At 41.3% G+C, this 18,364-nt stretch overlaps 1 protein-coding gene across 1 annotated transcript in view; it reads right to left on the reverse strand.

Moving 5' to 3' along the window:
* csmd2 (CUB and Sushi multiple domains 2) overlaps positions 1–18,364 on the reverse strand; it is a 218,311-nt gene that overhangs the window by 181,702 nt on the left and 18,245 nt on the right. The window contains exon 3 of the mRNA XM_070847122.1: positions 2,350–2,462. Within this exon, the coding sequence (XP_070703223.1) occupies positions 2,350–2,462 (113 nt within the window). The remainder of the gene's footprint in view (positions 1–2,349; positions 2,463–18,364) is intronic.

Here is an 18,364-nt window from a genome sequence, read left to right on the forward strand (position 1 = left end):
GTGCACTAGTTCTGACTGTGAACTACTCAAATCAAAGCAGAACAGTGGCTCTGTGCCAGGCCCTTCTGGTCAAACCAACTTTGTACAATTCAGCACAAAGCTGAGCGTCGGCTTCTGTGACATGTTCCTGGTGTTTCTTGGCGTCCTGGGTAGTTCAATAGCAGAAAAGTTATTTGAAACTTCATATTACCCCTGCTCACAGCAGGTATAAGGCTGCCAAATGACACAAAGAAGAAAAGACCTATTGTGGAAATTAAATAGTCAAATTTTAAATTAAATCTTTACATCTCCTTTTATCTCTTAACAAAGTGTTTCACACACTTTGAATATCACAGAAAATGTCTAGAGTGGCATTTTTCTTGTGTTAATTATAAGCAACAACCAGATAAAACAGGTCTAGCCACAGGGTGGAGGTTTGTTATCTCTGTCCTTTGTGCCAGGGAGGCCTAGTGGGATTTCAGTGGCACTGAAGTCAAAGAACCCATGTGTGCCGTGAGGAAATTGTCAAAGAGGTTCAAAGGACGAGCAGAATAGAATATAACAGAACAGATTGAAAGGAAGCAAAAAGAGATGTAGTTTCACTTCACTATCTGAGGAATAAGGAATAGAAATTCATATGAGTGCATATCCTGCAACAAAGGTCAACTGTGGGTGGTCTTCCTTCTATTCAGTTACAGTGAACTTGTGCTGTGCTTTGCATATCTCCTGCATTTGCTACTCTGCAATTAACATTTACTATAACCTACAGGGCAGCGCCACATGTCACACAGCAGGGCCTCTCTTTTTTCACGTCATGGGCCTGCAGCTGGTCTTGCCGACGTCGTGCGAGGTGGATGACAGGTAATTATGGGTTTGCACTGATTTCCCCTGGTGCTTGATATCCCTCAACCAAAGTCACAAGCAGATTTATGATTTACGTCATTCTATTGACTCTAGTGCCGTAGACCGCCGAGTGTGAGAATGTGAGTATGACTGTGTTGTACAGATAAAAGAAAGAGAAAGTAGTGGCTTAAGTTGTAGAAGTGCTCAAATGACCAAAATGAATGATTTACAATGTTAATTTACCATAGTTACCTTTTTTTTTTTCTACATATTCATTTGCAGCAAGAGACAATTACGTCATCCAAGGTCAGAAGATAAACAAGTCTGACAGTTTAGTTTCCACTGGTGAGAAGGGAAGGCATGACGCTCCAATTGCCTCCCAGTGGAGTTAAACTGTCCCTCTTCTCTTTTGTCTTTGGTTTTATCTAGTCACGCAGTGTGGTCTTAGGCCTCCCGAGTCGCTTGATGTTGCTCCATCGAGCCACATCCCCACTTTCACTATATCTCAAAAAGACTGACAAACTCCTGTCAGGTAATTAGCCTAATTAGTCACTTGCATGTATTTCCTTCCCCTCCCTAAGCTCGCCTTTCCTCCTGCGTGGGTTTGAAGAGTGCCATCATTAATATCATCCTGCCATGGGTCATAAAGCATTCCATGTCGCCATGATAAAGGTCCCGATCCTGGCTTGGGAAGAGAGAGATGATAACCTCACTGGATAGAACGGCTTTGCATTCAACTGTCTGACTGCTAATTTTGTTCTGTAATGAGTCACCGTATGCACTCCTTTGGAGGGATTTTGCTCAGTGGCACTAAAGCCTTTTCACATTCAGCTATAACACTAACAGAAGTGGCTGAAAGAGCCCACCATATTGAAAATTATTAGCATTAATTGGCATAAATGCCATTCATTTCTCACAAGAGAGCCATGTTGTAAGAATGAATTAAGAACAAGTCAAACAGTCACAAATCTCAGTAGTTTATGTGGCTTACTGCACGAGTACTTTGAGATTGTGATTAAAGCAGCTCCCTGAAACATTCTGGGACTGCACTGATGTTGGCGGACACTGTGGACAAAAGCGGAAGTGTTTCGCAGAATGAAGACTGCATTTGAGCACGGCATTCTCCAACCATCCAGCCAAACTAGACAGACCCGAGCACAAGTCGGGGTAAGAGCTATGCTAACCTAGCTTGGATCAGGGGCTGCTCCTAGTTAATGTCCTGCCAGACCAGCAGACAAATGCCACAGCCTGCAGTGCAATTGTCCCGGGAGGAGAGGGAGGAATGCCGGGATAAGTTGGGGTAAATCCTTTCCTCAGAATTGGATCAGGAAGCCAGCGTTTAGAATGACAGGATGCAAACAGCTCATATAGCCAGTCTTCTGGCTGGTGGTCTTGTTCACTTGTGTAGGTCATATAGAGGCATCAGTATGAAATTGAGAGCATTTCCTAACCAGTTGAAACCTCCCCATAGTAGATTTAAATGTAAAAAAGTAATAATACAAACAAATAAAAAGGAAGTTGTGTTACCTTCATAGACAGCTTTAAATCCCTGCCCACTGACCGCGTAGTCAGACAGTAGCCACAGTGTGAGTCTGGAGCCTGTACTCACAATGGGCGAAGGCAGCTGGAAACCCGTTAACCTGAGAACAAATGGACAGAAGGACAATAATGGTCAGACAAAAAAAAAAAGATCCAATCAACAGCACAGTTGGTTGCAAGGTCGTGTGTGAAGCCCACTTCCATCAAGCCAGCTGTTCCCTCAGGCATTCAAGGATAACTTTTTGCATAACGAGGCTCTGAATCATCTACAAATTATCAAAATGCCAAGACCTCAACAGGATAGAAAACATCAACAGATTTCTCTGCATCAGAGGAGACAGAGTAACTGCGCTTATGTAGTTGATAAAATTGTCAGAGTTTGAGTCAACAACCATTGTTAATAATGAACCAGTACTTCTTAGATGTGCAATTCAGCCGCAACAGAAAATATGTTTGCTGCTTATACCTGTAATGTCCATCTCAGCATGTCTCAGTCTAAATGTATCATAAATACTTGTTTTTCTTTTCATGTTGGATGTCACTATAACTTTTACGTTTACTTAACATTTTCTTATATGTATTCCCATTTTCTACTTTACTAATATCAGTACTGTGACACACATGTGCATGTACGTATCAAACATCTCAAAATATAGAACTGGCCCTAACTGGCTTCGAATAATCGGACTGATACGCGTTTGATCCTACTTTCTGATATCGTGACAATATTCTAGTAACTTTCTTTGCTTTGGAATTTGCCTCATCTCCTCCAAGCGAATTAAGCTGTTCAAACTTTTATGTTAGTACTCAACAGGCGCATAATGGTAAGAAACATCTACACACATTCATACAGGTGTGGAAATGGAAAATGGTTTGGTTAAAAACAATAATTTTCTTCAAAGATAATGATTGGATTCAATCATCTTGCACCTGATTTTGTCACGCACATAATTGGTCAATCCATAAAACTCTGCAGAGAGTTTTTGCAATTTCATTCATTTTCATTTTGATTACTGCACCTTCAAGATCAAATAAGACAGATATTCAATAATTCCTCAAGTATGAATAGGATTGGAAAATAAAGCATTTCATGTAATGTGGTGGTTTTCTTGGATTTGTCATGTGTCTTATTATTGCTCCAAGTGCTAAATGAATCCATATCAGCACATATTAGTTATACATGCATGTTCTTTGATGTTGTGGCACAGACGCCCACAGACCATGACAGCAGACCAAAGGCTAAGCTTTGCCTAAATATTTGCAGCCAAGGCGCGAGCACATTCAATAGGACTTCATGTATAGTAACCACAAAGTATTGCTTACTATATAAGCAACACAACACTTACACACACAACACAATACACTCACAAAAATAATCTAGTTTCAGTTATATATAATCTTAGTTCAAATGACAATATCATCACTACTTTGATTTTACTGATCAAAACGATAAAAGAATAGAAACACAAGATATAATGCGTTTTTATTCCCTCATGATTTCGAATAACCCAGTCAAATGATTTCAAAGTTGTGCTGATGTTCCGAGGTAAGAGCAGACAGGATCACTATGTTTGAAGATGTTTAACAAAGTATTGTAGCCTAATGAGTAGTGTGACAAATAAAACATCTGAGGGACTAATAACCAGTGCACTAAAATTATGTTGGAAACAAGTAATATAGTTTTGAGCAATGAGCCTTGTCTTATTAGGACCAGATTTCAGCAGCAGCTTTACCAGGTTCAGCTATTAAACCCATTAAACATGTTTGCCACCCACATACTGGCAGCACGCACACATACTAATTAAAAAAAAACAGGTGTCCACTGTCCATTTGTTGCCACTCACCACAGGTTGATTCATCTGTGCATAGACATGAGTGTGTGTATGTGTGTATTAGAGATGCTTGATTTACAGATTCTAACAAAGGACAATGTTGTTCACCTTACTTTCACCTCATCCTTCCCTTCTCAAACTCCATTTTGATTTTAATTTTATGTTCCCATATGCACTCTTTCATCACATGTGTATTCCACTCTTAACAATCTATTGCATGCCTCCCTTTTATCTCTCACTGTTAAGAGAAGCCTCAGTGTTTCACTTCATCCTTAAGTGGGCTACCCCATTGGAAGTGTGAAAAAAATATGGCAAAATACCAGAGCGGTAAAGATGAATTGGATCAAAAAGGGAAGAGGACTTTAATATATGCATGATTTCACTCCTCTCTGTGAGATTGTCATGGTGGGATATCAGCTAAACGATGGGACACATGTTCATGCAAATAGCCCCCTTCGCTGACCGCAAATTGAGTTGGAAGGCAGCCATCTTGGTTCAGCAGCGCACTGCGGGGAAGCGGGGGTGGGGGGGGGTTGGTGGGGGGGTATGATAGAGGGTATGATGGAGGGGCTGAAAGGGCTGGTGCCGGGGAGGTTCTACAAACTGGGAGGGATTCTTGCCACATCCAAATTGTGATCATCTGGCGTAACCCAGATACGGCCCTGAATCGTTTTCCCAGGCTAAGAGAAAACAAAATGAATACCGCCAGAAAACACACAGAAACTGGCTTCACATGCGAAGAGAGATTAAATATTGCAATGTGATATGGGCTGTGGCAATGTGAGGAGTGCAGCCGTCATTGTGAAAAAGCCAGCTGGGGGATTGCCTGTTATCGTGGAAAAGATGCGAGATATGATTGTGACTGAGCGATACAAAAGATTGGATTTGCAGCACAGGTGTCTCAAGTGAGTTCTAAATTGATGGAAAAAGGATGACAGAGAGTGAAGGACAGAGGAAAAAGGAGACAGAGAAGTTAAGAAACATAGCATAGTTATTGGAAATCATTGGCTGTTTCTACTGTATAGAAAGCTGAGTAATCTCAGAAATGACAGCCTCTGAGGAATAGAATGGGCGTGTGTGTGCACGCTGAACAGGATACGCTATATGTGTGTGAAAGTGTTTGCAGAAGTGCATGCGTGTGTGCATGAGGAGAGCAGAGGTCTATTAAGAGGGCTTTCCACCTGACTGGCCTCAGCATCTTCTCAATGAAGAACCTCTGCTTCCAATTATCCCTCCACTACCCATGGGAGAGAGAGAGAGAGAGGGAGAGACAGACCGAGAGGGAGACAGAGTACATGTGCAGAACGATGGCTGTGGGAAAAAAGAGTGGAGATATTGTAATGAGGAGAAGGCAGCGTTGAAGAGCAGGTTGAGGGAGGGCAGAAAATGAAAAGCAGGCAGGTGAGAGAAACACATCAGTACGTGGGAATGTAAAAACCTCAAGCATGAGTCGAGTGAGGATGAGTCATGGTGAGAATCTCCTTCATTAGGCTTTACAGCTATTCGGGGATTCATGCTCACACACTCATGCAAACGCACGAGTGCCCTTTTCGTGTTTGTTACCCCCTCCCTACCCACCAAAATATACAGTATGGGTGTTTACAGCTGTAAACAGACAGAGACTAAATCAGGTCATTCGTCCTTTAATCTTATTCACTCTGTGTGTGTGTGTGTGTGTGTGTGTGTGTGTGTGTTCTCAGGGTGGAAGGTAAGCACAGTGCTGATACAGCTGATTTTCCCCCAGAAGGAGAGAGGAGAAGGGGGTAAAAAAAAAAAAAAAAAGAAAAATAGATACAGCAGCAAGATTTTGATGGCTGAGTGGAGAGGAGACATTAGCCAATAAATGATGGGTGGTAAGAGAGAGACAGGGAGAGAGGGAGTTGAAGAGCAGAGTGAGTGTGTGTGTATTTTTATGCGTATGTGTGTGAGTGTGTACTCCTCCTACACGAGACCCTGTGCAGCTATAACTTGTCAGTGGTCAAGGCCATGGGCTGATGTTCTGTTGTGCTCTGTAAGCTCTAACTCTCTGCTGACTGCCTGTCACACTAACAGTAATGCCAAGAACTAGTGCCACAGCCATTTTCAAAACACAGACACACACACACGCACTCGCACGGGCGTACGCACACACACACGGACAAACACACACACCAAAGGCTCCAGCTCCTCTGTATGTTTTTAGCAAAAGGAAATTATTCTTCCATTGCTAAATTGGACTCCTTTTCTTCTTGTTGCTGTTTTTAAAAGGATGGAAACATAAAAGAATGCCCCCTTAATCCAAACTGTTGCTTTTCAGTGTGTGTGTGTGTGTGTGTGTGTGTGTATGACTCATTACTGGTTCCACATACAGGGAAAAAAGCTGACCGTGTAGCCCAGTGGAGGTTGAAATGGCACTCCATTCCCACACACTTGATTTGATTCCTCCAACTAATAGGAAGACTTTCACAAGCAGTTAGACCGAATTCTATCAGCCTTCTTATCCTTTCTCATTGAGTGAGCTGTAATGTACCGCGTCACTTTGCCCAAGGGCGTGATCTGGCCTTGATAGAGTTTCATAGTTAGCCTTTAGCACTGACAATTTCAGTTTAAATTGCTGGGTTTTTTTTTAATCACAGTAGTTAGTACAACATTGCAACCTTTAACACGTTTATATCTGTAAAAGTGGGCTTTATGATGTGCCACTTTTGTCCAATTCTTTGCACGTATTTCTGCTAGTTTTGGCTGTTCGTCGTCATAAGACATTGTCCAGAAGGGATTTAGCCCCACAAAAAAGGTAGACCTCACTAACAGCAGCAACAATTTGTAGATCTCATTCACAGCTTCCCCCAGATCCCACCACCCATCAATATTTCAAATAAGACTAACATATTTTTGAATAGAACAAGCTAATTCCTCCTGTCAGTCTCGTGAAGAAAGACTGGCTGCAACATGCAGTTGCTTGTTAGTATTCATGCGTGTGTGACATCACAAGGTATTTGCGCATCGCGGCTGAACAGCAAGGGCAGAAGAGCCTCTTAGATGTCTCTGACGCTGTATGCTGATTGTGAGATAATCAACCGCAGTCAGAGCCACTGAGAGACAAACCGCAGTGAAGTCATCAACAAAGCAGTGTCTCTAGAGAAAGAAAAGGAGAAGGAGACACGGTGAGGGAGAGACGCTGGGGAAAAAAGCTGAGTGGAAGGGAAGGTGAGAGGAGGGAGAAGATGGCAGTGGGAGGAGAAAATATTAGCAGTGACTTGAGGAGATTTGAACAGATGAAGTAATCCAGGCGGAGGGGGTGGCTGTGAAAAACAGACAAAATATGAAACCTTCAACGTCAAAATAATGGAACATGAACTTCTGAATGGAGAAACAAACAAGGACGTGGGAGAAAACCCATGCAATGATGCAAACAAGTGAATAATGTTAAGCGTCACAACAGTGATAGAATGCCTTACTCATCTGCTGTGCTCATTTTTGGGCCATAAAAAACACGGGCAGCAACACAGGACTGATTAGTTGTGCAGAATTGCTAAAGTCATCACCAGCTAAATTAAAGGATGTGTGTGTGTGTGTGGGTGTGTGGGTGTGTGTGTGAATGAGTGGAGGAGTTTTGGAACACTGAAGCAATGACTTTATCAGAGATAAGTGCTCCATAGTCTTGAATTATATCTGCTTCTTAAATGTAATTACACCTAAGGGTTGGAGTAAGTATGGAGTTATGGCTTACACGCACACTCACACACACAACTTTACTTCCCCTGGAGTGTCTGCCGGTCAGTGCATGAGTGACTGATGTGACTGGTTTATCTTCAGGCTATTTGCACTCCATTAGCTGCGTATTACATTGCCCTGATGCTATCTGCTTTTGCTCAACACCATGTATACCTGTGAGGCAACACAGAGGGCTGCGCAACCCCGCATGTTTAAAACCGCATGCAGAATATTCAGCCGATAATGCAAGTGCAAACGCCAGCGCATACTGTTTGAATAACTATTGAAATATTTCAGTCCTTCGCAGCATTTCTTGTTTTGCTGACAGATGTGCATTCATGTCATAAAAAGCTTCATAATTGGAGGCCTCATTACCGAATCCGCAAAAACACAACATAAAGGCTCTGACAGCGGAGGTAAGGAAGTAAAAAAAAAAGAAAAGAATTGCACTCTTTGTTCATTTGTTCTCCCTTTGTAGAGACATAAGTCAATTACACTTACAGCAAACAAATCAAGGCTGACAAATGAAACAAGGTGACGCTCACACGTCCACTGTGTTTTCCCCTGCTCCGCACAAATCGCTTTGCAATAATCCTCGGGCAGAAAACAATTAGGGATAAAATAAAACTAATTCAATGGCGTGCCACTTTTGCCCCTAGCAAAGTGACAAAGCTAAGTGGTAGCCATAAGAAATACTGTTATTTAATCGCTTGTACTGGTGTCTGCAGGTCTGTGTGTGTGTGAGTAAATAGAGCGATTAAGACACAAAAGAATGAGCATGAAAAGCTGCCTGTAGTTACATGTATGTTGTATTATGATCCATTCTTACATTCTTATACTTGTGTCTATCATCTATATCTGCTTTCGTAGAAATGTTTCTGAAGGTTAGAGGGTGTTTGCTAATAGTTTTCATTGTGTAAAAACCGTTACTTAGCAATTGTAGTCGTATTAAGGCAAGAAATTACTACTAGCAACAGTAGTAGTGTGAAGGTCTACTTATGCCTAAATAAACAGATTGTATAACACAGCGTCAGGCGCAAAAGCAGATCAAATAATGTGTTGATGAGTCAGCATCGCAGGCATCGAGATTTCGATGCATCACAGACAGAAGTTGAGAGAGACAGAGGGTAGTGATGCAGCATGATGGAAATGTGAGTGATAAAGCAAACAAGCAAACAAAACACTAATGTGCTGTACTGGTAACGACTCAGTGCAATGTTGACTTTCCCAGAATCTCTCAGATTAAACGGATATGTTATTTAATCAAATGCAGCCATTTGCCACTTAGTATAGCACACACCCTATCCCTCTCTCACTGGCTGAAGCCTTTCCATGCTCACTGCATCTTTCTCTCTCTGTCTTGGACTCATCCTCTGCCATTGCTCCCTTCTACTGTATGCTGCCAAAAGCATGTGGACACCCCACACCACACACTGATGATCACAATCGAAATCCTGCCAGCAAAGCTCTGATTGGTCAATTGTTTCTCCATCTGGAGGAAATAGCCATCAATGGGCACGTCTCCGGACCTATTTGAATCACTGAATAAATCTGAGATGTGAGCAGTGAGTCTGGGTCCATGAGCTTGTTTTTTAATTCTAATAAGGGAACATAATGCTACAGAGTACAGTTCTGTTGTCACAAACAGCGCACTGTGAGTTTGGTTTGGACAAACTTGACTGGCCTGCAGAAATCTTAACCCATCTGCACGTGTTTGGGATGAACTGGAGCTCCAACTATGACCTCACTGATGTTATTGTGGCTGTTTTAGCACAAATCCCTGCAGCTAGGTTGCAAAATCTTGTAAAAAGTTATGTGGGCTTTTATAGCAGCATATACTTTTGGTATTTTATTGTGTAAGCAATTGATTGTTCATATAATAATAATGCATGCATGCACTATAAGGCTTTAAGGCATCATGTAAAACTCTGAATCTATATTAAAATTTCATCATTTGGATTTGCATCTCTCTCTCTCTCTCTCTTGCTGTGATCTTCAGTTTCTCCCTCGCCCCACCGAGGGACGCCACTAATAAACTCCGAGACAAGGTTGGGCTGAAGATCTGATTAGCCAGCAGGGCTAACAGGAACACAGTGACCGATGGAGCGCCCCACCCAATGCTATTTACTTTCTACTCGACGCTTCTTTCATTCCTGTGGCAAAGATGATCAAAGAGCAGCAGAGAGAAGCAGACAGCGAGGGAAAAGGGAGAAGAGGAAGAAGAGAAGGAGGAGGAGGAGGGAGAGGCAGTGGTGTGTTTGTGTGTGTGTGTGTGTCTGTGTGCGTTGGTGACGTACAGTACTGGTACTGATCTGGAATTAGCTGCAGGCTCTAATAAACACACTCATATGCCATTTGCCTCGTTTCTGTATACTATCGATGGTCTCGCCTTTAACCCTTATGCCTGCGGATCTTAACATTAATGCCCTCTGTCTCTTAATTGTGTCTGTTTCGATATGGAGCCTGGATTAAGATGCCCTGTTGGAGTCCTCAACATCTCTGCACTTTCCTCTATTTGCTTGCTATAGTGATGCACGTCCCTCACGGTGAAATCAATAGCGGTATGTTTACAGCAGAATATGGAGTGCTAACCTTCGCCTTTCCAACAAACTAAATAAGCATAAGTGCAACTGGTCACATGCAACAAGTGTGTAATTACATGCCAAGCAAATCCTTTTGGTACAGCGTGGCTAGCGTGTACACATGTGCATGTGTGTATGTGCGTGCGTGCACAATATGTGTGCTTTATCCATTATCACAAGGTGTTTGGATAACTAATTAGACTGCTATGCTCTGTGTCTCCCAGGGATAAACAAGAGAAAACAAAGGGAAAGGGTGAAATCAAGGAAGAAAAATATGACTGCAGCAGCACTGAAGAAAAAACAGCAAAATCAACACAGAATGGAAAAATATGCCAGGGATTTGCCTAAGCCAGGAAACAAATGGTGCACAAGGAGAACGTCTGTGCCTCACACTCACATAGATTACAGCTAAAGGGAACGGGTTTCTTCTATTTTTGGATGGGTGCTTGAGGGGGTAAGGGGGTGGGGGAACCACAGGTTCCATGCCACCATATTGTTTTGGTAGCCGTCTCTCTGTTTATCCGTTTCTTTTCACTGGAGTGAAAGTCTGCAACAGAACAAAGGACCAAATGTTTCGGAAAAATTGTACTTTGATTGAAGTCAGTCAGAGAAATGATTTCACATACACAACAATGACAGAGGGGGCCGACTTACATGTTTCACTGAGCTCTTCATGTCAAAAGAAGTCTTGCTGATGTCAGAAATTTGGCCACCATTTTGAGTTTCACCACAGATATAGTATTTTCTATTTCTATATGTGAAAATGAATGTGTTTAGGATGCTTCTGTTGTGAGTGTAGGAGAAAAATGTAAGGATTTAAAAAGCAATTTCAAAAATCTAATTTCACACTTTGTCCCTCGCATTTGAAGATGTTAACACTGAGTACCTCAATATTTGTGAAAGTTGTAGCTGAAGTGATTGCAGCAACAAAATTGTATGTAATGTATGTTCCATCTAACCTAACCTATCTTCAACAGAGCATTCACAACATTGTCAGATTAAAATCCAAAGATGAGCACGGAGTGCATGCACTGATGACAGTGAGTGTATTGCTCATGTGTCACAGACAGCTGAGTGTATTGATCGGTTTTCTCACAGTGGGGAGTGAATAGCTTAATATTCCTGCAGTTTTGTTAGCGGACTCGTGTCATTTATTTCACCCTATTTGGCCGTGGCACATTTGGCAGTAAAGACACAAACAGGAGGCGGGCTTCAGGTCTGAACCTCTTCCTTCAATCATAACTGAAAGTGCTCAGCAGGTAAACGAGTCATCATTGTGCCTGTGTGATGTGCACTCTGCATGATGTGATTTTGCTTTTCTACAGGAACCAGAGCTTGCAGGCATATTGCATTTGTATTGCTCTCTTATGGGGGCAAACACTGTTTGAACCAGCCAGATCACTACAGTGTCCGCCCTGAAGTTTTATCCAAGAGCCCATATAAATCAACAAATAGGCTGTGTCTTTTTCCATCATCAGACCACCAAATATTTATGTTACATTGCAAAGCAAGATGATACATGATAAAAAAAAATGGCGGAACAAATCATATTGTTTAGAAATGGTAACATTAAGATAAAGGAATATGTTTCACATCTATACACTGTGGGAACTAAGTACTGTGTACTGCTGCTATCATGCTTGAAAGCATGCATATTACTATATATATATATATATATATATATCCTATATACACATATACACTTGAAATATCTAAATATCAGTCCCAGTTATGCAAGCAGTGAAAAGATCTATAATAAGTCTGCTTCCCATCCTGCTCTCCCCGTTCTACAATGCGAAATCAAGACGCGCTGTACATGTTAAACCTGCTGCACATGCGCACTCACGAGTTGCGCTGTGCCTTAGGTATTGCAATTGGAAAATTGTGACTGACATGATTTGCATAAGTTGTCATGCAAATCAACAAAATGAATTCCCCTGCAGTGAGAAAAGCATAACATCTGCCTCCCACCACCCCTTTGTTAGGCTGTGTTTATCATAATTCATATCACAAAACTCTTGGCTTTGTCTTCATTCCTGCCATATTATGTGCTATTGCTCTTTATGATAAATACTCTTTAAGCCTGTCAAATGAAAAAATGAATAAAAAAGAACTGCAACAAACATTTAAATAGAAGTTTTTCAACTCAACATGCTCTTTAAGTTTCTGTAAACAGGGCTAATTACCAAAGATGACCTTGTGTTGACTGCATCACAAGCATTATCCAAAGTAAAAAATTACTAATTTGAGCTGTAGTTGCTACAATTTTAATTTTATGACCTTGCTACGTTTTCAGCACAAGACATCATTTATTCAATATATTTGATTTGGCCAAGTCTAATTTTGGATGTATTTCACATGAAGCATCTTCATCTGCTGGCATGGGCAACAATCTTGAGCCAAGAGTATATTACATCATTTTGACACATTTTACCAATTTCGTGTGCAGACCTGCTGTGATATTAATTAACTTGACTCTGATTTTCGCCTTCCAGCATAATGTTCTTCACATAAAATCTCACATAAAACAGTCAACTCACACTTAAATTCTATTAAGTGGGGTGGTACAAGGCGAAAGGTACAATTATATACGAATGTCTATTTTTTTTCACAACACACATTGACTAAAATGTGAGCAAGGTGCACTACATGGGCATTATCATACCTCTAGTTTTAGTGATTATGTTTTCATCCCCGATGGTTTTAATGGCTCAAAAGGTTGGAGTCCCCCCCAAAAAAATTTGGTACATTCCTTCAGCTCAAATGAGCGTGGGCCAAAACACACGAGGGCTGAAAACGACACAACATGGCATCCCATTTGAAAAGTGCACTGCATATTTAATCTTTAATCACAGCAAGAAAACATTTCATGCTGCTGCTGAAGTGTATCCAGTTAAGAACATTGATAGGCCTGTGGATGGGAGATGTCAATAGCAATACACACAATGAGTGATACGCAGGACGTGGGGTATAAATTCACAGCCATCTAGTTGATTATTTCTCTAATCTGGGGTTACAGGGCCTAATAATTCTGCCTCACAGGTGAGCAGATGTCATAAATCTCAACATCGTTTCACTTTTTCCAGCACGAGATGATGAAAAACAAACTATCACTCTTCCTCCTGTTTTTAGCAGACTGTCGTTAAAGCTGGCGTTGATAAGTGGCAGTCTCTCCATTAACAGCCCAGACTCCAAGGAACCATAAATCCGACATTGTGGGTCTGTGTGTGTGTGTGTGTGTGTGTGTGTGTGTGTGTGTGTGTGTGGTTGTGGTTGTGTAAGTGTGTCTGCCTGCACATGTCTGCATATCTACATGAAGTGCGTGTATGTGTGCGTGGATACTGTTGAATAAGATGCTCAATCATGACCACCACAAACAAATAAAACCACGCAGCCTTGAAGCCATATTTCTCTCACACACACACACACACAATCAAACACTCCTCCTCATTTGGCTATGCACTCATTGCACGGATGTTAGCATGTAGGCACGTGTGGCTTAGGATAAACAGACAAAGGAAAAACGTGTGTATATGCAAACGCGCAGTGAACTCGTGTTCTCTGCAGCGTTCACGTACTGGAGTCATTTTCCAAAGTATGTGTTGTGAGAGATTGATGGCCAAGGCCTTCACTGAGGAAGAGTTATTGCCACGGCAAGTATTCGTGCAGCCATTGTACGTCAGCTGGTCTCACCCTGACCCGCAGACATCTGCTCTTTACAGGCAGTCACTCATTGACTAATTGTACTCAAAATGAATGTACCCATTCACACATACAAAACGAGACATGGATGCACACTAACACACCGAGTGCTGGGCAAAGGTAGGAGACTGAATTAACACAAGCTTTGATGATCCATGCAGCATTCATTACTGCCCTGTATAATAATCCCTCTAAGAGACTAGCATCAACTTAACTTACAAGTGATAAAATAAAAATATATATAGCTGCTAGTTAAGTGTTATAAGATGTTAAATAACACACAATAATGGCTTTTTATGTAAGCTGATGGTGTCGATAGTGTAATAAAAACCTTCTGCAGTCTTTTGTAACTAGAAAGTGTAAAGATACAGTAGCTGCATTTAACAATTTAACATTATTGATTAGTTATTATTGATTGAAATCATCTTTTCAAAATAAGATATAACAATATGCGTGATGTAAAAGGGGTCACTCGTCGTGAAGAACTCATGAAGAATTATCATCCAAGCTTTTCTGGCACCTTCAGCTTCCGGTTCAGTGTCGCCGCTCTCGTTGATGTCATTCAGACACAGTTGTAGACACTAGCTGGTCAACATAATAGAGCATTTAGTAACTTTGGCTGCAGGAGCTGCTACTCTATAGAGGAAGAGGAAGCTAAAGAGGAAGATATTTTTTTCACACAGGATGATTTTCTGGCGATGAAAGAAGAACTACCCAGAGAGAGAATATTTAGTTTATTAGCTTGACATAAACATGACTTCAAATGAATTCTAATGTTGCTGCTGGAAATAAGCAACTGTGTGCCAGCATGCTCGCCATATTAATTTAAAGGGGGAATGCGTCAATTCTTGTTGGTGGGCAAAACAATCAGTTACTGCAGGTTTAATGAATCATTTAATATATAAGAGAACAAAGAACAGCCTCCCATCTCAGTTTCCCAGAAGCCAAGATCAAATATTCAAAGTGCTTGATTTGTCCAACCAAGAGTCCCTAATTCAAAAAGAATCCATTTAGATGATATGAAACAGAAACAAATCAGCAAATCCTCACATTTAATAAGATGGAGCCAGATAATGTCTGGGATTTCCATTTGAATTTCTACTCAAATAATTACAATTTCTCTCAACTAACTTCCTGACAATCGACCAATCGATTACATGGCCATCATCTGAGCCCCGTTTCACTGTTAATACATTGCGGGCCAGTGAGTCAACATTTGGGAGGGTTCCTCTACAGTCTGCTTTCATGTTCTGTTTTTAGATAAGAGATTTACGCAGCTCAAACTCAAACTTTGAACTACAAGCAGAAGCAATATGAAAGCACATACAGAATATCCCCCCCCCTCATGCATATACTTGCACAAGCACTTGTTTTCTCAAGTGCTTGCCAAAAAGCAGAGCTGTCTCCGAAACCTTGTGTGTCTGAAAAATAACAAGGCTAACAGTTTTCCAGTCCGCCACCATTTACTCTGTGCTTCAAAGTGTCTATCTGAGTGTGTATTAGTGAGAGTGGTGCTCATTTTATCTGTATTCCAATAAACCTTGATTTTGTTGACACTGAATCAGCTTGCTGGGATGGGCTGCACACTAGCCTAGATCTCTCTCTGGAAGTATTGTCTGAGCACACACACACACACACACACACACACACACACACACACAGCCTCTCTCTCTGTCTCCTCCACACACACAAACTCATATTGTGACACCCCAACCTCACAGCACCGAGGGCTGACTGGAGTGTTAACGCCACTCCCAGCACCATGCACCAGTGCTCCTTATTTAGGTCCTATCAAGCCCGCCGGCTGAAAATCTGTCCCTTCCACGCCTCCTCCTCTCTCTCACTTGCCCGCCCCTGCCAGACTGCCAGGCCTTACGTCCCTCCGTTCCATCACTCCATCACCGAGAGGAAGGCATGAGGGGAGAGACGCCTTCACACACCCCGATAGCTTTTCCCTCAGCTGAAATGTACTCAGTGTTCCCCAGTTGGCAGTTACAAGGTGAAATGTGACACAAACGTGAAAAAAAGATTGCTTTTTACAAGTAAGAAATGTGCACTGTCTTACAGAGTGACAGTGAGTGAAACAGTAGAGGTTCAGCGTCTCACTTAAGGTCAAGATGGCTGTTGCTTTAGTTATGGGCAGGTCTCTCTGACTACTGTGCTACAGTACCACAGGCTGTGTTCAACCCACAACACCAGGTCTTCTGGTGTTACAATAATTCTACTGCAGACAAATGGTCAGATAGTCATTTTACTGCACTAATACTGTCAACATAACTAGCGATGGTGACAATAAACAAGAGGAAACTGTGGAAAACTTGACTATACCAGGGATTTTGCAATTGCAATAGGCAGCTACACATTTTACTTTTCAAACATTGTCCCAATTATTTAGTGTCATTTTCTGCCTTTCAGGGGTCCACTGATATTCATACATTATAAAATATGTTCAACTCAGCTTGCAGGAACTATATGTGGCAATCCATCTAAGTAACAATTTCATTTTCTATGGTTACACCGCTGTCATGTGGTGATGCAGCTGCACCTCTCGGACACGTGTCCATTCGACTGGCGCACTCAAGCGCACTCCTTAATCAGAGATAAGGGTCAGATGCTGCAAAGCATCACATTCATTAGATATGTTGTTGTAAAATCATTCCCTGTGGACAAACAATAAACAATAACACATAATGTGAGTCTCAAGGTCAACATCGTGGTTTAGCTGCCTCTCGAGAAAAAGCATTCAGCATGAAAAGGTTACATAACTGGTTCTGTTTGTTGTATTACCACATGGCAGCTGTGTAAAAATAGTGAAGGTGGGAAATTGTTAAGGGTGACACATCTCAGGCTCATGTTGATTGTAATATTGTACTGAAACAGATGGAAACCAATTGCCTCCTGGAAGATGTGAAACCAGTCTAAAAAGGAAAATGGTCAGCAGCTACGTTAAAGGAATAGTTTGATGTTTTGGGATATATGCTGATTCACACAAATTGACACATTGTTTCCTTTGTTTTTAAAAAAAAGTTCACTATCTGAAATGCAAAAACCAAAATTAGCCATTTTGGTGAGAGTTATGTTGTGGAACTATTTTCTGATGAGCTAGAGCCAGACACAGTAAAAGATGGATTAACTGCTGTTTGACAAGATATAGTTTGAGCTTGTAACTCACAGTGAAACCACAAATTCAGATTTTTATACTTCTGATTGTGTATGGTCTAAACATGCTAATCACACCTTCGTCTGAATGATCCAGATATGTTTATTATTCTAAGTGTCATTTTACATCCAGACTATCAGAAATCTGCTCGTGTGTGACCGTTGGAAAACTTTTCTGAACTTAATTGCAAAACAGGACAAAAACACATGTAAAACATGCCACTGTTGTTGCAATAAAGTCATTTTATATGATATTGCAAATACTTAGACAAGAACATTTTTTATGTAAACATTTGAACTACTTAAGTCTGATTTAACCTTGAGGTTTGTTTTTGTGCTAATTCAACGTCTCCCTGCGTGAAGTAATTGAGAGCTTCCACAACACTGAGGCCACAAGATGCACTTAACCACTTAGTCACTACAGCATCTCGAAATGAACGCTCTGCTTAATTAACAGCAATCAAATAACGACAGCAGCTTGTGTTTGCAGTTCGGCACATTTATCACTGCATATACTTTTTCCATTTCGAACAATTGAAACTTCCATTGACTTTTCTCTGTGCTCCCCAGGTGTCAGTCGGGATCAGCAGTTTAATGAAGTGCTGCAGCAACAGTCTGACTCGTGTATGCATTTCCTGCTGCAGGAGTACACACACTCACAAACACCCACCAAAGTGCATAATATACTATACTACTAGTACATATATAAAGCCGAACTGATTCGTAAGCCAGCATTCTCCTGTTAACAATTTTCGTGGCTTTGCTGTGACAGCAATGAATAAATTAATGGAAAGTAAACTAATCTGAAGAAAATTGGCTGCTTTGGAAAGGAAATTTAAAGGTGATGATTTGAACATGAAATGAGGCAAAACATTCATTTTTGATGAGTAGCTGAGATTAAAGGACATATCCCACGATCCTACAACCTATAGCGTGGTATACATGAAAGCCTGCTCAAATTCAGCAAACGCAGCATGCCGGACAGAAAATGGAGAACAGGCAGAAGAGATAAGACATTAAAAAAAAAATAGGTGA

Source organism: Pempheris klunzingeri, chromosome 16 (assembly GCF_042242105.1).
Source record: "Pempheris klunzingeri isolate RE-2024b chromosome 16, fPemKlu1.hap1, whole genome shotgun sequence".
Lineage (NCBI taxonomy): Eukaryota > Metazoa > Chordata > Actinopteri > Acropomatiformes > Pempheridae > Pempheris > Pempheris klunzingeri.